This window comes from Nerophis ophidion, linkage group LG28 (assembly GCF_033978795.1).
Source record: "Nerophis ophidion isolate RoL-2023_Sa linkage group LG28, RoL_Noph_v1.0, whole genome shotgun sequence".
NCBI lineage: Eukaryota > Metazoa > Chordata > Actinopteri > Syngnathiformes > Syngnathidae > Nerophis > Nerophis ophidion.
The window spans coordinates 23,825,403-23,847,362 of record NC_084638.1 but is presented as its reverse complement, the minus strand read 5'-3'; the positions used below and the strand labels follow the sequence as shown (position 1 = coordinate 23,847,362).

The 21,960-nt window shown below is 43.2% G+C and overlaps 1 protein-coding gene across 1 annotated transcript in view; it reads right to left on the bottom strand.

Moving 5' to 3' along the window:
• The window catches only part of LOC133544939 (zinc finger protein 227-like), an 80,882-nt gene that overhangs the window by 45,052 nt on the left and 13,870 nt on the right, over window positions 1-21,960 (bottom strand). Inside the window, exons 5-6 of the mRNA XM_061890186.1 lie at window positions 19,648-20,484; window positions 17,643-17,885 (exon numbers count right to left, since the gene is read on the bottom strand). Coding sequence (XP_061746170.1) covers window positions 17,643-17,885; window positions 19,648-20,484 — 1,080 coding nt within the window. The remainder of the gene's footprint in view (window positions 1-17,642; window positions 17,886-19,647; window positions 20,485-21,960) is intronic.

Sequence of the window (21,960 nt, the reverse complement as noted above, 5' to 3'; positions counted from 1 at the left end):
AACGCAGAATGGGGCCCACCCGAGATTGTGATAAAATATCTGGAGAAAGGGCACACGTTCATGAGAGCAGATTCAATCCATGGCTCAATCGGCAAGAAAATGAAAGCTGAAGAAAACATCTATACGTTTGATGACTTTGTAGATCTTTGTAAGACAGCATCAAGATAGATTGGTTTTCCTTTGCTTTCTCAAAATCAGCTCGACCAACACACCGGAATGTAGTCAGTTGGAAGCGTGTCTTAATGAAATTAAACAATGGATGTCCGCTAATTTTTTGCAACTTAACGCCAAAAAAACGGAAATGCTGATTATCGGTCCTGCTAGACACCGACCTCTATTTAATAATACAACTTTAACATTTGACAACCAAATAATAAAACAAGGTGACTCTGTAAAAAATCTGGGTATTATCTTCGACCCAACTCTCTCCTTTGAGTCACACATTAAAAGCGTTACTTAAACGGCCTTCTTTCATCTCCGTAATATCGCTAAAATTCGCTCCATTTTGTCCTCTAAAGACGCCGAGATCATTATCCATGCGTTTGTTACGTCTCGTCTCGATTACTGTAACGTATTATTTTCGGGTCTCCCCATGTCTAGCATTAAAAGATTACAGTTGGTACAAAATGCGGCTGCTAGACTTTTAACAAGAACAAGAAAGTTTGATCATATTACGCCTGTACTGGCTCACCTGCACTGGCTTCCTGTGCACTTAAGATGTGACTTTAAGGTTTTACTACTTACGTATAAAATACTACACGGTCTAGCTCCATCCTATTTTGCCGATTGTATTGTACCATATGTCCCGGCAAGAAATCTGCGTTCAAAGGACTCCGGCTTATTAGTGATTCCCAAAGCCCAAAAAAAGTCTGCGGGCTATAGAGCGTTTTCCGTTCGTGCTTCAATACTCTGGAATGCCATCCATCCATCCATTTACTACCGCTTATTCCCTTTCGGGGTCGCGGGGGGCGCTGGCGCCTATCTCAGCTACAATCGGGCGGAAGGCGGGGTACACCCTGGACAAGTCGCCACCTCATCGCAATGCCCTCCTGGTAACAGTTCGAGATGCTACCTCAGTAGAAGCATTTAAGTCTCACCTTAAAACTCATCTGTATACTCTAGCCTTTAAATAGACCTCCTTTTTAGACCAGTTGATCTGCCGCTTCTTTTCTTTTTTCTCCTATGTCCCCCCCCTCCCTTGTGGAGGGGGTCCGGTCCGATGACCATGGATGAAGTACTGGCTGTCCAGAGTCGGGACCCAGGATGGACCGCTCGTCGGGACCCAGGATGGACCGCTCGCCTGTGTATCGGTTGGGGACATCTCTACGCTGCTGATCCGCCTCCGCTTGGGATGGTTTCCTGTGGACGGGACTCTCGCTGCTGTCTTGGATCCGCTTTGAACTGGACTCTCCCGGCTGTGTTGGAGCCACTATGGATTGAACTTTCACAGTATCATGTTAGACCCGCTCGACATCCATTGCTTTCGGTCCCCTAGAGGGGGGGATTGCCCACACCTGAGGTCCTCTCCAAGGTTTCTCATAGTCAGCATTGTCACTGGCGTCCCACTGGATGTGAATTCTCCCAGCCCACTGGGTGTGAGTTTTCCTTGCCCTTTTGTGGGTTCTTCCGAGGATGTCGTAGTCGTAATGGTTTGTACAGTCCTTTGAGACATCTGTGATTTAAAGCTATATAAATAAACATTGATTGATTGATTGAAGTGAGTTACTAGGTTTTGCCTTTGGACGAGTACCCATTGGGAATACAGCTACCTTGACTACCACGCCTATTTGACGGGTGGGACGCGACGTCAGTAACATCCCAGCAATAACTACTCTTTGAGCACAGTCAACAATATTGCCGTAATAACGATTACCGTGACAATTTTGGTCACAATAACTGTGATATGAAACTTTCATATCGATGCATCCCTACTTCCGTTATCATTTGTTTACGAGCAAAGGCGAACCCTCAGCTATCAAAGCCGCATTTGTGATTTTGTGTTGTGCTTACCTGGACTGTGATGAAGCTGTGAGGACTCAGGTGGTTTGTCTTCATGCTCTTCAGTCTTCACAGAGACAACAGTCAGTGGAAACTTGCTGAGATCAGCCTCCTCCTGTCCTAGAAGACACTCTCCCTCCTGAGTGATCCACACTTCCTCCTCTTCCTCTTTAATGTGAAGGGGCTGTGGTTCCTCCTCTTCCTCTTTAATGTGGGGGGGCTGCTGGACATCTGTTTAGTAGATAAGTAAGTCAGATTAATAGAGAATTGAAATAGTTTCTGACTGACACTTAACAAAATGAGATTAGTTGTGTTCTCCCGTGTGTTTTGTTAAAGCTATGTAGCTAAAAATTAGATATGTCAGATAATATCAGACTGCCGGTATTACCGGCCGATAAATGCTTTCAAATGTAATACCGGAAATCATCGGTATCGGTTTCGAAAAGTAAAATGTATGACTTTTTAAAACGCCGCTATACAGAGTGGTACACGGACGTAGGGAGAAGTACAGAGCACCAATATACCTTAGAGCAGTGGTCCCCAACCTTTTTGTATCCGCGGACCGGTCAACGCTTAATAATTTGTCCCGCGGCCCGGGTGGGGGGGTTTCGAGATGTCCTTTTCTTTTTTTTTTCTTTGTCATGAAAAAGGGACGTTTTTCTCATGAAAAAGGGAGGTTTTTGTGGTTGGTGCACTAATTGTAAGAGTATGTTGTGTTTTTTTTTATGTTGATTTCATAAAAAAAAAAAAAAAAATGTTTTAATTTTTTTTCATTTTTTTTTAAATAAAAATTTATAAAAAATTCTTCTGCGGCCCGGTGGTTGGGGACCACTGCCTTAGAGGCACTGCCTTTGCGTGCCGGCCCAACCACACGATATCTACAGCTTTTCACACACACAAGTGAATGCACAACATACTTGGTCAACAGCCATACAGGTCACACTGAAGGTGGCCGTATTAACAACTTTAACACTGTTACAAATATGCCCCACACTGTGAACCCACACCAAACAAGAATGAACATCGGGAGAACATCTGCACCATAACACAACAGAACAAATACCCGGAATCCCTTGCAGTACTAACTCTTCCAGGACACTACAATATACACCCCCCCCCCCCCGCCTCAACCCCGCCCACCTCAACTTCCTCATGCTCTCTCAGTGGAGCATGTCCCAAATTCCAAGCTGCTGTTTTGAGGCATGTTTAAAAAAATAATGCACTTTGTGACTTCAATAATAAATATGGCAGTGCCATGTTGGCATTTTTTTCCATAACTTGAGTTGATTTATTTTGGAAAACCTTGTTACATATTTTAATGCATCTAGCGGGGCATCAAAACAAAATTAGGCATTTTAATGTGTTAATTCCACGACTGTATATATTGGTATCGGTTGAGATCGGTATCGGTAATTAAGAGTTGGACAATGTCGAAAAACCGTATATCGGCAAAAAAGCCATTATCGGACATCTCTAATGTGAATGTATTAACACCAAACCTGTTTTTTATGTCAAATACACTATGGACATTATTTACGTAAAATACACTATGGCATTATACTTTTGTAATGTTTACTTTGTGTTTATATATTTTCCATCATACAAACTTAAATGAAGCCAGAAGTGTAGAGAATAAAACCGAGGAAGGAACATCAATCCTCAACAAAACTTTTGGAGCTTCTGTTTCTTCATGCTGTTAACTATTTATGGAGCTGCACGCGCTGGAAACGACTAGCAAGGGCAGAATTATGAGTTTATTCACAGTACAATGTGAAAGCCAATGTGTTTACTTCGCAGTCTCAAAGGACTAAAACCTAATCAATCAATCAATGTTTATTTATCTAGCCCTAAATCACAAATGTCTCAAAGGACTGTACTAACCATTACGACTACAACATCCTCGGAAGAACCCACAAAAGGGCAAGGAAAACTAAATTAAAATGTCCGGCCCCTGAGCCCTTGGGCTCTTAAATCTGCAGCCGTCTTTACTCCATCCTCATGCTCTCTCAGTGGCGCATGTCCCAAATTCCAAGCTGTTGTTTTGAGGCATGTTTAAAAAAATAATGCACTTTGTGACTTCAATAATAAATATGGCAGTGCCATGTTGGCATTTTTTTCCATGACTTGAGTTGATTTATTTTGGAAAACCTTGTTACATTGTTTAATGCATCCAGCGGGGCATCACAACAGAATTAGGCATAATAATGTGTTTATTCCACGACTGTATGTATCGGTATCGGTTTATATCGGATTCAGTAATTAAGAGTTGGACAATATCGGAATATCGGCAAAAAAGCCATTATCGGACATCTCTACAAAGCAGTGCATCATCCTCACAAGAGAATTCACCTTCCTGTAGACCAGTGGTTCTCAAATGTGGGTCTGCATACCCCTGGGGGTACTTGAAGGTATGCCAAGGGGTACGTGAAATTTTTCTGAAAAGATTCTATAAAAAGCAACAATTCAAAAGTTTTTTATAAATATATTTATTGAATAATACTTCAACAAAATATAAATGTAAGCTCATAAACTGTGAAAAGAAACGCAACAATGCAATATTCAGTGTTGACAGCTGGATTTTTTTGTGGACATGTTCCATGAATATTGATGTTAAAGGGGAACATTATCACAATTTCAAAAGGGTTAAAAACAATAAAAATCAGTTCCCAGTGGCTTGTTGTATTTTTTTGAAGTTTTTTTCAAAATTTTACCGGTCTCGGAATATCCCTAAATAAAGCTTTAAAGTGCCTTATTTTCGGCTCTCTGCGAAGACACTGGCCATTTCCCTGTGACGTCATACAGTGCTGCCAATGTAAACAAACAATGGGAATACCACAGCATGATATAGCGACATTAGCTCGGATTCAAACTCGGATTTCAGCGACTTAAGCGATTTAACAGATTACGCATGTATTGAAACAGATGGTTGGAGTATGAAAGTATTGAAGAAGAAACTGAAGCTATTGAGCGAATAGCTATTGACGCTATTCATAGCCATAGCATGGCCGAATAGCTGCGTTAGCATCGCCGGTAAAATGTGCGGACCAAACGATCAGGACTTTCGTATCTTTTGACACGGGAGCAACTTAAATCCGTCGATTGGTAAGTGTTTTTTTCGCATTAAATGTGGGTGGAAGGAAACGTAATATAGTTGCAAATGCATCTGCAGGTTATCCATACATCTCTGTGCCATGTCTGCTTTAGCACCGCCGGTAAATAGCATGTTAGCATCAATTAGCGTAGCATGTTAGCATGGATTAGCTGGCAGTCAAAATCAACAAAACTCACCTTTGTGATTTCGTTGACTATCGTTGCAAATGCATCTGCAGGTTATCCATACATTTCTGTGCCATGTCTGTCATCGCCGGTAAAATGTGGAGACACTCAGGCACATTCAATGGGGGTCTGGCGGCAGACACTTTCGTATCTTCGGGCCAGTGGTGCAACTTGAATCCCTCCCTGTTAGTGTTGTTACACCCTCCGACAACACACCGTCGAGGCATGATGTCTCCAAGGTTCCAAAAAATAGTCAAAAAAACGGAAAATAACAGAGCTGAGACCCGGTGTTTGTAATGTGTTGAAAATGAAAATGGTGGGTGTGTTACCACGGCGACGTCACATTCTGACGTCATCGCCTCCAGCGCGATAAACAGAAAGGCGTTTAATTCGCCAAAATTCACCCATTTAGAGTTCGGAAATCGGTTAAAAAAATAGATGGTCTTTTTTCTGCACCATCAAGGTATATATTGACGCTTACATAGGTCTGGTGATAATGTTCCCCTTTAAAGATTTTAGTTTTTTGTGAAGAAATGTTTAGAATTAAGTTGATGAATCCAGATGGATCTCTATTACAATCCCCAAAGAGGGCACTTTAAGTTGATGATTACTTCTATGTGTAGAAATCTTTATTTATAATTGAATCATGTGTTTATGTTTCAACAAGTTTTTAGTTATTTTAATATCTTTTTTCCAAATAGTTAAAAAAAGACCACTACAAATGAGCAATATTTTGCACTGTTATACAATTTAATAAATCAGAAACTGATGACATAATATTGTATTTTACTGCTTTATCTCTTTTCTTCAACCAAAAATGCTTTGCTCTGATTAGGGGGTACTTGAATTAACGAAATGTTCATAGGGGGTACATCACTGAAAAAAGGTTGGGAACCACTGCTGTAAACAATATATTCAAATATAGTGTTAATAATCAAATATAAAGTTAGTAGAGAGATGTGAGAGTAAGAAGTAAACAAACCTGTTCTGTGTAACACAACTTGATGTTTCTTGAAAACAGCGTCCAGTAGTTGTTGTCGCTCCTTCTCTTTTGTTCTAGAAAGTTCCCCCTCGTACTCTGCTGTCGTCCTTTCGCACATTTTCACACAATCCCAACAGTTTACACTCACATTAGATCTCTACTTTGCGATGTCCGCGTCTCTTTGTTAGCAGCTAACAAGCTAAGCTAGCTAGCGAGCCCAGCTCGCACGAGACGCGTCAAAATGCGCTCAGACTAATGTATCCGATTACAAACAACTATGTTTACATAAAAGTGTATATGCACACTCGTTAAGAAGACAGAACTGAATCATAGACACAACTATGACCACATTGACGACACCTTGTTTTTGTTTAACGCCATCTTGTTTTATCCCCCATCTTGTCTTCTTCTTCTTTTTTGTTGTTTAACACCAGATGAACGCTGAATTAGTGCAATACCGCCACCTCCCGGATGGGAAGGATACGACTTATGGCTTACGGGCCGCAGAATGACTTTAAACATTGTTTAAATACATATTCGTGTACAGCAGGGGTGTCCAAAGTGCGGCCCGGGGGCCATTTGCGGCCCGCAGGTCATTTTTTAGCGGCCCCACGGCACATTTTCAAAAATACTATGGAAAAAATTAAAAACATAAAAGTGGTATAATAGAGAAAACACGTTAAATGTAGAACATGTTGCAATGTTTACTCTAATAACACAAAGCTGCCATGCAGGCTGTTTCTTTCTTGAAAAAACAAAAAAAACAATTACAGATGTAGCGTTGAACCGTATTTAGTGACAGTGGTTTTCTGAAGTGTTCCTGAGCCCATGTGGTGATATCCTTTAGAGATTGATGTCGGTGTTTGATACAGTGCCATCTGAGGGATCGAAGGTCACGGTCATTCAATGTTGGTTTCTGGCCATGCCGCTTACGTGGAGTGATTTCTCCAGATTCTCCGAACCTTTTGATGATATTATGGAGCGTAGATGTTGAAATCCCTAAATTTCTTGCAATTGCACTTTGAGAAACGTTGTTCTTAAACTGTCTGACTATTTGCTCACGCAGTTGTGGACAAAGGGGTGTACCTCGCCCCATCCTTTCTTGTGAAAGACAGAGCATTTTTTGGGAAGCTGTTTTTATACCCAATCATGGCACCTACCTGTTCCCAATTAGCCTGCACACCTGTGGGATGTTCCAATTATGATTTATTGACCAATTCAAGGTCTCCTCTCTGAGCTGCAACCTTATCGTGGTAGAGGAGTTTGCGTGTCCCAATGATCCTAGGAGCTATGTTGTCCGGGGGCATAAAGCCCCCTGGTAGGGTCTCCCAAGGCAAACAGGTTCTAGGTGAGGGATCAGACAAAGAGCAGCTCGAAGACCTTTATGAAGATGAAAAACCATGGACCCAGATTTCCCTCGCCCGGACGCGGGTCACCGGGGCCCCCCTCTGGAGCCAGGCCCGGAGGTGGGGCACGATGGCGAGCGCCTGGTGGCCGGGCCTGTTCCCATGGGGCCCGGCCGGGCACAGCCCGAAGAGGCAACGTGGGTCCCCCCTCCAATGGGCTCACCACCCATAGCAGGGGCCATAGAGGTCGGGTGCATTGTGAGCTGGGCGGCAGCCGAAGGCAGGGCACTGGCGGTCCGATCCTCGGCTACATAAGCTCGCTCTTGGGACGTGGAACGTCACGTCACTGGGGGGGAAGGAGCCTGAGCTAGTGCGCGAAGTCGAGAAATTCCGGCTGGATATAGTTGGACTCACTTCGACGCACAGCAAGGGCTCTGGAACCACTTCTCTCGAGAGGGATTGGACCCTCTTCCACTCTGGCGTTGCCGGCAGTGAGAGGCGACGGGCTGGGGTGGCAATTCTTGTTTCCCCCCGGCTCAAAGCCTGTACGTTGGAGTTCAACCCGGTGGACGAAAGGGTAGCCTCCCTCCGCCTTCGGGTGGGGGGACGGGTCCTGACTGTTGTTTGTGCTTATGCACCAAACAGCAGTTCAGAGTACCCACCCTTTTTGGGAACACTCGAGGGAGTACTGGAAAGTGCTCCCCCGGGTGATTCCCTTGTCCTACTGGGAGACTTCAACGCTCACGTTGGCAACGACAGTGAAACCTGGAGAGGCGTGATTGGGAAGAATGGCCGCCCGGATCTGAACCCGAGTGGTGTTTTGTTATTGGACTTTTGTGCTCCTCACAGTTTGTCGATAACAAACACCATGTTCAAACATAAGGGTGTCCATATGTGCACTTGGCACCAGGACACCCTAGGCCGCAGTTCCATGATCGGATTTGCGGCCTCATGTTTTGGACACTCGGGTGAAGAGAGGGGCGGAGCTTTCTACCGATCACCACCTGGTGGTGAGTTGGCTGCGATGGTGGGGGAGGATGCCGGACAGACCTGGGAGGCCCAAACGCATTGTGAGGGTCTGCTGGGAACGTCTGGCAGAGTCTCCTGTCAGACAAAGTTTCAATTCCCACCTCCGGAAGAACTTTGAACATGTCACGAGGGAGGTGCTGGACATTGAGTCCGAGTGGACCATGTTCCGCACCTCTATTGTCGAGGCGGCAGATCGGAGCTGTGGCCGCAAGGTAGTTGGTGCCTGTCGGGGCGGCAATCCTAAAACCCCTTGGTGGACACCAGCGGTGAGGGATGCCGTCAAGCTGAAGAAGGAGTCCTATCGGGTCCTTTTGGCTCATAGGACTCCGGAGGCAGTGGACAGGTACCGACAGGCCAAGCGGTGTGCAGCTTCAGCGGTCGCGGAGGCAAAAACTCGGACATGGGAAGAGTTCGGGGAAGCCATGGAAAACGACTTCCGGACGGCTTCGAAGCGATTCTGGACCACCGTCCGCCGCCTCAGGAAGGGGAAGCAGTGCACTATCAACACCGTGTATGGTGCGGATGGTGTTCTGCTGACCTCGACTGCGGATGTTGTGGATAGGTGGAAGGAATACTTCGAAGACCTCCTCAATCCCACCAACACGTCTTCCTATGAGGAAGCAGTGCCTGGGGAATCTGTGGTGGACTCTCCTATTTCTGGGGCTGAGGTCGCTGAGGTAGTTAAAAAGCTCCTCGGTGGCAAGGCCCCAGGGGTGGACGAGATCCGCCCGGAGTTCCTTAAGGCTCTGGATGCTGTGGGGCTGTCTTGGTTGACAAGACTTTGCAGCATCGCGTGGACATCGGGGGCGGTACCTCTGGATTGGCAGACCGGGGTGGTGGTTCCTCTCTTTAAGAAGGGGGACCGGAGGGTGTGTTCCAACTATCGTGGGATCACACTCCTCAGCCTTCCCGGTAAGGTTTATTCAGGTGTACTGGAGAGGAGGCTATGTCGGATAGTCGAACCTCGGATTCAGGAGGAACAGTGTGGTTTTCGTCCTGGTCGTGGAACTGTGGACCAGCTCTATACTCTCGGCAGGGTTCTTGAGGGTGCATGGGAGTTTGCCCAACCAGTCTACATGTGCTTTGTGGACTTGGAGAAGGCATTCGACCGTGTCCCTCGGGAAGTCCTGTGGGGAGTGCTCAGAGAGTATGGGGTATCGGACTGTCTTATTGTGGCGGTCCGTTCCCTGTATGATCAGTGTCAGAGCTTGGTCCGCATTGCTGGCAGTAAGTCGAACACATTTCCAGTGAGGGTTGGACTCCGCCAAGGCTGTCCTTTGTCCCCCATTCTGTTCATAACTTTTATGGACAGAATTTCTAGGCGCAGTCAAGGCGTTGAGGGGTTCCGGTTTGGTAACCGCAGGATTAGGTCTCTGCTTTTTGCAGATGATGTGGTCCTGATGGCTTCATCTGACCGGGATCTTCAGCTCTCGCTGGATCGGTTCGCAGCCGAGTGTGAAGCGACCGGAATGAGAATCAGCACCTCCAAGTCCGAGTCCATGGTTCTCGCCCGGAAAAGGGTGGAGTGCCATTTCCGGGTTGGGGAGGAGACCCTGCCCCAAGTGGAGGAGTTCAAGTACCTAGGAGTCTTGTTCACGAGTGAGGGAAGAGTGGATCGTGAGATCGACAGGCGGATCGGTGCGGCGTCTTCAGTAATGCGGACGTTGTACCGATCCGTTGTGGTGAAGAAGGAGCTGAGCCGGAAGGCAAAGCTCTCAATTTACCGGTCGATCTACGTTCCCATCCTCACCTATGGTCATGAGCTTTGGGTCATGACCGAAAGGATAAGATCACGGGTACAAGCGGCCGAAATGAGTTTCCTCCGCCGTGTGGTGGGGCTCTCCCTTAGAGATAGGGTGAGAAGCTCTGTCATCCGGGAGGAACTCAAAGTAAAGCCGCTGCTCCTCCACATCGAGAGGAGCCAGATGAGGTGGTTCGGGCATCTGGTCAGGATGCCACCCGAACGCCTCCCTAGGGAGGTGTTTAGGGCACGTCCAACCGGTAGGAGGCCACGGGGAAGACCCAGGACACGTTGGGAAGACTATGTCTCCCGGCTGGCCTGGGAACGCCTCGGGATCCCCCGGGAAGAGCTAGACGAAGTGGCTGGGGAGAGGGAAGTCTGGGTTTCCCTGCTTAGGCTGCTGCCCCCGCGACCCGACCTCGGATAAGCGGAAGATGATGGATGGATGGATGGATGACCAATTCAAGGCTCCAATTATATCACATTGAATATTCCACTTTGAGATATTTTTGGGGGCAAATGTTGCATATTTTGTGTTTCCCATAAAAAAAAAAAAAACGGAGCTGTTTTTTTTTAAGTATGGCCTAAAACGAACAAACAAAAAACACAAACAAAAAAAAAGAAGATAATTGACGGATATATCTGAAGTTGATCTCGAGAGCATTATTTACTTTTAACACATTTGTGTTAAAAGTAAACAGTAAAAAAAAAAAAAATAATAATTTATTTTTTAACACCTTAATGAGTAGGACGCTTTTGGATTAGTGTGTTTTGTTTTTAAGTGTCATTGCACAAAAAATAATAGTGAATTAAAATCAATGGTGTTATGAGTTGTTGACCTTTTTACAGCTCCAATTATTATATAATCTGAAATATTAAACTTATACATTTTATTGTGTGAAAATATTGCATATTTTGTTTTTCCATAAAAAACATGGTTTTCTTTGACAAAAAGAGCCATCCATCCATCCATTTTCTACCGCTTATTCCCTTTCGGGGTCGCGGGGGGCGCTGGCGCCTATCTCAGCTACAATCGGGCGGAAGGCAGGGTACACCCTGGACAAGTCGCCACCTCATCGCAGGGCCAACACAGATAGACAGACAACATTCACACTCACATTCACACACTAGGGCCAATTTAATGTTGCCAATCAACCTATCCCCAGGTGCATGTCTTTGGAAGTGGGAGGAAGCCGGAGTACCCGGAGGGAACCCACGCATTCACGGGGAAAACATGCAAACTCCACACAGAAAGATCCCGAGCCTGGATTTGAACCCAGGACTGCAGGACCTTCGTATTGTGAGGCAGACGCACTAACCCCTCTGCCACCGTGAAGCCCTGACAAAAAGAGCATACAACTTAAATCTTTAAAAACGTCATATTGACAGATACACCTAATGTTGATCTAAAGATTTAAAACTTGAATAATAATAAAAATAATAATACTGAATAATGACACATTTTTAACATTTTATTTTTACCAAAACCCTTTGGGGTCCCCGGGACCAAGCCTGAGTGGAGGCCTAAATGTATATTTTTTAAAGTATGGCCTAAAACGAACAAACAAAAACCATAAACAACAAAAAAACTTATAGTTGACAGATAGATCTGAAGTTGATCTCGAGAGCATTACTTACTTTTAACACAATTGAGTTAAAAGTAAGCAGTAAAATTTATTTTTGAACACTTTAATGAGTAGGACCCTTTTGGATTAGTGTGTTTTGTTCTTAAGTGTCATTGCACAAAAAATAACAGTGAATTAAAATCAATGGTGTTATGAGTTGTTGACCTTTTTACAGCTCCAATTATTATATAATCTGAAATATTAAACTTATAAATTTTATTGTGTGAAAATATTGCTCATTGTTTTTTTCCATAAAAAAAACATGAAGAGCGTACAACTTAAATCTGTAAAAACGTCGTATTGACAGATAGACCTAATGTTGATCTAAATATTTAAAACTTGAATAATAATAAAAATAATAATGCTGAATAATGACACATTTTTAACATTTTATTTTTACCAAAACCCTTTGGGGTCCCCGGGATCAAGCCTGAGTGGAGGCTTAAATGTATATTTTTTATACATACATTGGATTGTTTTTTTTTAAATAAATGGCCCCTGTTTGCTTTGATTTTTCAGTGTGCGGCCCTCAGTGGAAAAAGTTTGGACACCCCTGATGTACAGTATACTCACTCAATAAACAGTAATAATAATACTCAAAATAATGTTTTAAAAACGTACATAATGTCATGTTTTTCTCAGTTTGTCTTCAAGTCCAAACGTTACTCCAGTGTCTTACATTTTCTTCTTTATTCCGATTCGTTCTTTCATATTTAGTGCAATATAAGATAAATGATCTACTGTTGCAGGATTATTACGTTTGTCACGCTTTTTTCACATATTTTATAATCAATGACTTGACTTCTGATTCACTCAAATAACAATAAATTGTTATTATTGCTCGCTTTGCATATTTGTCTGCTTGTTCATTATCCATCGCTGGGACCCAAACAAATTTGAACTATGCTCCCAAATTGAGAATTCCTAACAGCATTTCTAAAATCTCACACATCAAGCCATTTTTTTTTCCACTCGTGTTACCTGATTTCCTCATTTTAACATATCGTTACTCTTAACGGTTTAACGTGTTCAAACCACTGCAGTGCCTTTATAATGAAAATGAAAATCCAGCTTCACTATTTTAGTCATAATTTTTGCGCTTTGAAACTTTATAACTTTGGCTCCACTATTCTTCTGTTTATTTGATATTGTCAGTACAAATGGTGGAAAAGTGAACACCACAGCTGAGAATCATACATTTTATGGCAGCTCTCTCCGAGTGCTCGCGGCCCAACAACGGGCTAGGACAATGGTTCTCAACCTTTTTTCAGTGATGTACCCCCTGTGAACATTTTTTTAATTCAAGTACCCCCTAATCAGAGCAAAGCATTTTTGGTTGAAAAAAAAAAGAAATAAAGAAGTAAAATACAGCACTATGCCATCAATTTCTGATGTATTAAATTGTACAACAGTGCAAAATATTGCTCATTTGTAGTGGTCTTTCTTGAACTATTTGGAAAAAAAGATATAAAAACAACTAAAAACGTATTGAAAACTAAACAAGTAATTCAATTATAAATATTTCTACACATAGAAGTAATCATCAACTTAAAGTGCTTTCTTTGGGGATTGTAATAGAATAGAATAGAATAGAATAGAAAGTACTTTATTGATCCCTGGGGGAAATTCAGCACCGCAGTTCGCTCACAATAGACAATAAATAGAGATCCATCTGGATTCATGAACTTAATTCTAAACATTTCTTCACAAAAAAAGAAATCTTTAACATATTTATGCAACATGTCCACAAAAAAAATCTAGCGGTCAACACTGAATATTGCATTGTTGTATTTCTTTTCACAGTTGTGAAGTGAATTATATTTATATAGCGCTTTTTCTCTAGTGACTCAAAGCGCTTTACATAGTGAAACCCAATATCTAAGTTACATTCAAACCAGTGTGGGTGGCACTGGGAGCAGGTGGGTAACGTGTCTTGCCCAAGGACACAACGGCAGTGACTAGGATGGCGGAAGCGGGATTCGAACCTGCAACCCTCAAGTTGCTGGCACGGCCACTCCACCAACCGAGCTAAACCGCTCCAGTTTATGAACTTACGTATGAACTTACGTTCATATTTTGTTGAAGTAAATATATTCATAAAGGATTTTTGAATTGTTGCTATTTTTAGAATATTTAAAAAAAATCTCACGTACCCCTTGGCATACCTTCCAGTACCCCCAGGGGTACGCTTACCACCATTTGAGAACCATTGGGCTAGGTAACTCTGTGAACTAATACAAACACAAATTCAATTTTATTGGTACAAGAGTTGGCCCTCATTGTACTCTACTGGAGCGGTTTAGCTCGGTTGGTAGAGTGGCCATGCCAGCAACTTGAGGGTTGCAGGTTCGAATCCCGGATTCGCCATCCTAGTCACTGCCGTTGTGTCCTTGGGCAAGACACGTTACCCACCTGCTCCCAGTGTCACCCACACTGGTTTAAATGTAACTTAGATATTGGGTTTCACTATGTAAAGTGCTTTGAGTCACTAGAGAAAAAGCGCTATATAAATATAATTCACTTCACTACTGCAGTCATAAAACGTTATAGGACTAAAAAATAATACAGTAAGTAAGAGAAGATCGAAAAGAGTCTGGTCCCAAAAAATAAAAATTGGAGGTAATTATTACAAATTCACTCTTAACACACCTCAGTAAATTTTTACAAGAACTAACAAAACCGTTTTTGTCCGGAGAGAAATTGTGTGTACACACCTTTTACACTTTTCAACACTTTGTGACTGCAAAAGATTATAGTACACACACTGATCAATAACCATAGTAATTATCTAATCAATTCATTATTCTTAATTATTAATTATATTTCTGATGATCAACAAGGCACCAAGTAAAAATACAAACAGATACATGATCAATGTTGTTAATGATGGACTTTGTTTATACCAAAGGTCAGAGTGTGATGTATTCCATCCATCCATTTTCTACCGCTTATTCCCTTTTGGGGTCGCGGGGGGCGCTGGCGCCTATCTCAGCTACAATTGGGCGGAAGGCGGGGTACACCCTGGACAAGTCGCTACCTCATCGCAGGACGTGATGTATTCCTGTGAAAGTAATTCAACACTTATGTGGAAATGTTTTTATCCCAATAATGAATCGTATTTAACAATAGTTTAACATTGACCATTTATTGATTTATTTCTTAAGCAGTACCTTAAAGGGGAACATTATCACAATTTCAAAAGGGTTAAAAACAATAAAAATCAGTTCCCAGTGGCTTGTTGTATTTTTTTTTCAAAATTTTACCGGTCCCGGAATATCCCTAAAAAAAGCTTTGAAGGGCCTTTTTTTCGCTCTCTACGAAGACACTGTTCATTTTCCTGTGACGTCATACAGTGCTGCCAATACAAACAAACAATAGCGAATACCACAGCAAGATATAGTGACATTAGCTCGGATTCAGACTCAGATTTCAGCGGCTTAAGCGATTCAACAGATTACGCAAAGTATAGAAGAAGAAACTGAAGCTATTGAGCCAATAGCTATTGACACTATTCATAGCCATAGCATGGCCGAATAGCTGCGTTAGCATCGCCGGTAAAATGTGCGGACCAAACGATCAGGACTTTCGCATCTCGTGACACTGGAGCAACTTAAATCCGTCGATTGGTAAGTGTTTTTTTCGCATTAAATGTGGGTGGAAGGAAACGTAATATAGTTGCAAATGCATCTGCAGGTTATCCATACATTTCTGTGCCATGTCTGCTTTAGCACCGCCGGTAAATAGCATGTTAGCATCGATTAGCGTAGCATGTTAGCATTGATTAGCTGGCACTCAACATCAACTAAACTCACCTTTGTGATTTTGTTAACTTTATCGCTGCAAATGCATCTGCAGGTTATCCATACATCTCTGTGCCATGTCTGCTTTAGTACCGCCGGTAAATAGCATGTTAGCATCGATTAGCGTAGCATGTTAGCATCGATTAGCTGGCACTCAACATCAACTAAACTCACCTTTGTGATTTTGTTGACTTTATCGTTGCAAATGCATCTGCAGGTTATCCATACATCTCTGTGCCATGTCTGCTTTAGCCCCGACGGTAAAAAGCATGTTAGCATCGATTAGCATAGCATGTTAGCATCGATTAGCTGGCACTCAACATCAACTAAACTCAGCTTTGTGATTTTGTTGACTTTATAGTTGCAAATGCATCTGCAGGTTATCCATACATCTCTGTGCCATGTCTGCTTTAGCACCGACGGTAAAAAGCATGTTAGCATCGATTAGCGTAGCATGTTAGCATCGATTAGCTGGCAGTCACGCCGCAACCAAAAAATGTCTGATTAGCACATAAGTCAACAACATCAACAAAACTCACCTTTGTGATTTCGTTGACTTTATCGTTGCAAATGCATCTGCAGGTTCTCCATACATCTCTGTGCCATGTCTGTCATCGCCGGTAAAATGTGGAGACACTCTGGCACATTCAATGGGGGTCTGGCGGTAGACACTTTCGCATCTTCGGGCCGGTGGTGCAACTTGAATCCCTCCCTGTTAGTGTTGTTACACCCTCCGACAACACACCGACGAGGCATGATGTCTCCAAGGTTCCAAAAAAAAGTCGAAAAAACGGAACATAACAGAGCTGAGACCCAGCGTTTGCAATGCGTTGAAAATGAAAATGGCGGCTGTATTACCTCGGTGACGTCACGTTCTGACGTCATCGCCACAGAACGATAAACAGAAAGGCGTTTAATTCGCCAAAATTCACCCATTTAGAGTTCGGAAATCGGTTAAAAAAATATATGGTCTTTTTTCTGCACCATCAAGGTATATATTGACGCTTACGTAGGTCTGCTGATAATGTTCCCCTTTAAGGACTATTTCAAGCTTAATAGGGTTTTGTAATTTGTAACACAAGGTGGACTGACAGTCTTGTCTTTAGAGTAGACAGATAGTGACTTTGCAGAGGACTCCCAAAAAATGCAGTTATTGTCTTGCGTGCGTTCTCAGGTGTGTTTGCATATTACTTTTGACGGAGAATCGCTTGTCACAAAGAGGACAACTAAAAAGCGTTTCTCCTGTGTGTGTTCTCATGTGTATTTGCATGTTGCTTTTGTTAGAGAATCTGTTGCCGCACTCTGAACAACTGAAAGGTTTTTCTCCGGTGTGCGTCCTCATATGTATTTGCATTTTACTTTTGACGGCGAAACTTTTGTTACACAATGAACAACTGAAAGGTCTTTCTCCTGTGTGCGTTTTCATGTGTTGGGCCAAATTAGAGTTTCGAACAAAGCCTTTTGCACACACGGGACAACTGTAGAGGTTTTCCCCTGTGTGTACTTTCATGTGTGAAAGCATGGTTTCCTTTCGACTGAACTTTTTCCCGCAGTTTGAGCAAATGAAAGGTTTTTCTCCTGTGTGCGTCCGCATGTGTCGAATCAACTTAAAGTTTTCACCAAAGCTTTTTGCGCAAACGGAACAAATAAACGTTTTTTCTCCTGCGTTTGTTCTCATGTTTGATTCCATATTTGCATTATCGTGTGAGGTTGTGTCCTCACTATCTGATAGTGGAGCTAAGAGCTTGTCTGCTTGTGATCCTCCACAGTGGTCTCCCTCAGCTTCTGTTGTCATGTGTTGTGTTGAGCTGCTGCTTGGAGGCTCCGCCTCTCTTTTCTCCTCACTTGGACTGTGATGAAGCTGTGAGGACTCAGGTGTTTTGTCTTCATGGTCTTCAGTCTTCACAGAGACAACAGTCAGTGGATCAGCCTCCTCCTGCCCGAGAAGGCACTCTCCTTCCTGAGGTATCCACAGTTCCTCCTTTTCCTCTTTAATGTGGGGGGGCTGTGGATCCTCCTGCTTCAGTGTGGAGCTCCACTCCAGCAATTGAGGAGGTTTTTCTTGATGACCAATCAGCTGCTGGACGTCTGCAGGACACACGAATAATATTGTGAATAATGATCGTTGTTGAGCAAATTTCCCTCTTATACACACTTCACAGTTAAGATTATACTTCTCAGTTTTCAACTCCTCTGTGACTTTTTCCATCTTTAACTTAGTAGACTACAATTTCATGCCAGGTCTGAAAGAAGCAGGACACATCACATCCATCATTCACTCATGCCAGCGCTGAAATACAAAACCCAAAACCAGTGAAGTTGGCACGTTGTGTAATTCCTAAATTAAAACAGAATACATTGATTTGCAAAACCTTTTCAACTTATATTCAATTGAATAGAATATTTAAAGTTAGAACTGAGAAACTTAATTATGTTGTGCAAATAATCAACTTGGAATTTAATGGCAGCAAAACATTGCAACAAAGTTGGCACAGGGGGATTTTTCCCACTGTGTTACATGGCCTTTCCTTTTAAACAACACTCAGTAAACATTTGGGAATTGAGTACACCCATTTTGGAAACCTTTCAGGTGGAATTCTTTCCCATTCTTGCTTGATGTACAGCTTAAGTTGTTCAACAGTCCGGGGTCTCCGTTGTCGTATTTTAGGCTTCCTATTGCGCCACACATTTTCAATAGGAGACAGGTCTGGACTACAGGCAGGCCAGTCTAGTACCCGCACTCTTTTACTACGAAGCCACGCTGTTGTCTTGCTGAAATAAGCAGGGGCGTCCATGATAACGTTGCTTGGATGGCAGCATATGTTGCTCCAAAACCTGTATGTACCTTTCAGCATTAATGGTGCCTTCACAGATGTGTAAGTTACCCATGCCTTGGGCACTAATACACCCACATACCATCACAGATGCTGGCTTTTGAAGTTTCCCCCTGTAACAATCCGGATGGTTCTTTTCCTCTTTGGTCCAGTGGACGCAGCGTCCACAGTTTCCAAAAACAATTTGAAACGTGGACTCGTCAGACCACAGAACACTTTTCCACTTTCATCAGTCCAGCTTAGATGAGCTCAGGCCCAGTGAAGCCGGCAGCCTTTCTGGGTGTTGTTGATAAAACGGCTTTGCATAGTAGCGTTTTAACATGCACTTACAGATGTAGTGACCAACTGCAGTTACTGACAGTGGTTTTCTGAAGTGCTCCTGAGCCCATGTGGTGAAATCCTTTACACACTGTTGTCGCGTTTTGATGCAGTACCGCCTGAGGGATCGAAGGTCCGTAATATCATCGCTTACGTGCAGTAATTTCTCCAGATTCTCTGAACCTTTTGATGATATTACAGACCGTAGATGGTGAAATGTTGAGAAATGTTGTTCTGAAACTGTTGGGGCAATTTGCTCACGCATTTGCCCACCAAGTGGTGACCCTCGCCCCATCCTTGTTTGTGAATGACTGAGAATTTCACGGATAGCTGCTTTTATACCCAATCATGGCACTCACCTGTTCCCAAATAAGCCTGTTCATCTGTGTGATTTTCCAATTAAGTGTTTGATGAGCATTCCTAAACTTTCTCGTTCTTTTTTGCCACTTGTGCCAGCTTTTTTGAAGCATGTTGCAGGTATCAAATTTCAAATGAACTAATATTTACAAAAAATAACATAGTTTTTCAGTTCGAACATTAAGTATCTTGTCTTTGCAGTCTATTCAATTGAATATAGATGAAAAGGATTTGCAAATCATTGTATTTTGTTTTTATTTACCATTCACACAATGTGCCAACTTATCTGGTTTTGGGGTTTGTACAACAGCCTGTCCATATATGAATGCCAAAGTTTGTACCATTTTTGGGGGTGAGACAGTTCTGTCCTTCTATGAAGAGGACTGTCGCTTCTTGCGCAGTCTCAGCTCTGACCGTGAAGATGTCCTTGGAAAATGATTGGACGTTCAGCGCCTCATTCAGGTTCAAGGTCCCGCTGTCCGTCACTCCACCAGCCAGACTCTGGGGCTCAAAACCTGGCTTGCATGCCAACGTGTGGTCCTCCTCTTCCACTTTCACCCTCCTGTCCTCTCCAGAGTCGACAGCACCAACATTTTCAGCACTCTCGTAGCTCCTGAGCTTGGTTTTAAGCTCTGCAAATGTTAAATTGCCATCCCTCTGTGTCACGTGGACAGAGAACGGTTTGAAAACATCAGGCAGGCCCTTTAATAAAACCGCGGCGAGTAGGCCGTCACTTAAAGTCTGTCCTGCGTTCCGCAGTGCCGTGATAGCGGTCTCTGCGCGGATGATGTAATCAGCCACGCTCTCGCTCACTCCTTTTTGAAGCGATGTCAATTCGGTGTACAAACTAACCACACATGGCTTGTCCTTGCCAGCGTAATGGTCTCTCAAGATTTGCAGAGCCTTCCTGCCATCATCTGTTGCATCTCTCATTACGAGGGACAAACTTTTATCGTCCAACAGCTGAATTAGAACGGCGTACGCCTCTTCATTTTTGTTTCCATCTTCCTCCACACTATCATCGTCTTTACCGGGCGGTTCGCCCAGTATGGTGCTTTTTAAGTCCAGGAGATGCAGATACGCCAGAAATTTGGTTTCCCAGTATCCATAATTGTTTTCGTCTCCGTCAAAACACAAACGGTTCCATGGACTCGTGAACTCTTCTTTGGGCCCACAACCTGTTGACGCAGACACATTAGAAAGAGCTGCAAACATCGGAGGACGTAGCACAAAAGTTACGATACATTTGGTTTGCACTCACACAGCAGCTATTGATTTAAAGGGGAACATTATCACCAGACCTATGCAAGCGTCAATATATACCTTGATGGTGCAGAAAAAAGACCATGTATTTTTTTAACCGATTTCCGAACTCTAAATGGGTGAATTTTGCCGAATTAAAAGCATTTCTGTTTATCGGTCTGGAGGCGATGACGTCGCCGAGGTAATACAGCCGCCATTTTCATTTTCAACCCATTGTAAACATTGGGTCTCAGCTCTGTTATTTTCCGTTTTTTCGACTATTTTTTGGAACCTTGGAGACATCATGCCTCGTCGGTGTGTTGTCGGAGGGTGTAACAACACTAACAGGGAGGGATTCAAGTTGCACCACTGGCTCGAAGATGCGAAAGTGTCTGCCGCCAGACCCCCATTGAATGTACCAGAGTGTCTCCACATTTTACCGGCGATGACAGACATGGCACAGAGATGTATGGATAACCTGCAGATGCATTTGCAACGATAAAGTCAACGAAATCACAAAGGTGAGTTTTGTTGATGTTGACTTATGTGCTAATCAGACATTTTTGGTCGTGGCGTGACTCCCAGCTAATCGATGCTAACATGCTACGCTAATCGACGCTAACATGCTATTTACCGGCGGTGCTAAAGCAGACATGGCACAGAGATGTATGGATAACTGCAGATGCATTTGCAACGATAAAGTCAATAAAATCACAAAGGTGAGTTTTGTTAATGTTGACTGCCAGCTAATCGATACTAACATGCTACGCTAATCGATGCTAACATGCTATTTACCGGCGGTGCTAAAGCAGACAAGGCACAGAGATGTATGGATAACCTGCAGATGCATTTGCAACTATATTACGTTTCCTTCCACCCACATTTAATGCGAAAAAAACACTTACCAATCGACGGATTTAAGTTGCTCCAGTGTCACAAGATGCGAAAGTCCTGATCGTTTGGTCCGCACATTTTACTGGCGATGCTAACGCAGCTATTCGGCCATGCTATGGCTTTTAATAGCGTCAATAGCTATTCGCTCAATAGCTTCAGTTTCTTCTTCAATACTTTCATACTCCAACCATCTGTTTCAATACATGCGTAATCTGTTGAATCGCTTAAGCCGCTGAAATCCGAGTTTGAATCCGAGCTAATGTCACTATATCTTGCTGTGGTATTCCCATTGTTTGTTTACATTGGCAGCACTGTATGACGTCACAGGGAAATGGCCAGTGTCTTCGCAGAGAGCCGAAAATAAGGCACTTTAAAGCTTTATTTAGGGACATTCCGAGACCGGTAAAATTTTGAAAAAAACTTCAAAAAATACAACAAGCCACTGGGAACTGATTTTTATTGTTTTTAACCCTTTTGAAATTGTGATAGTGTTCCCCTTTAAAGGGAACACGCGGGAC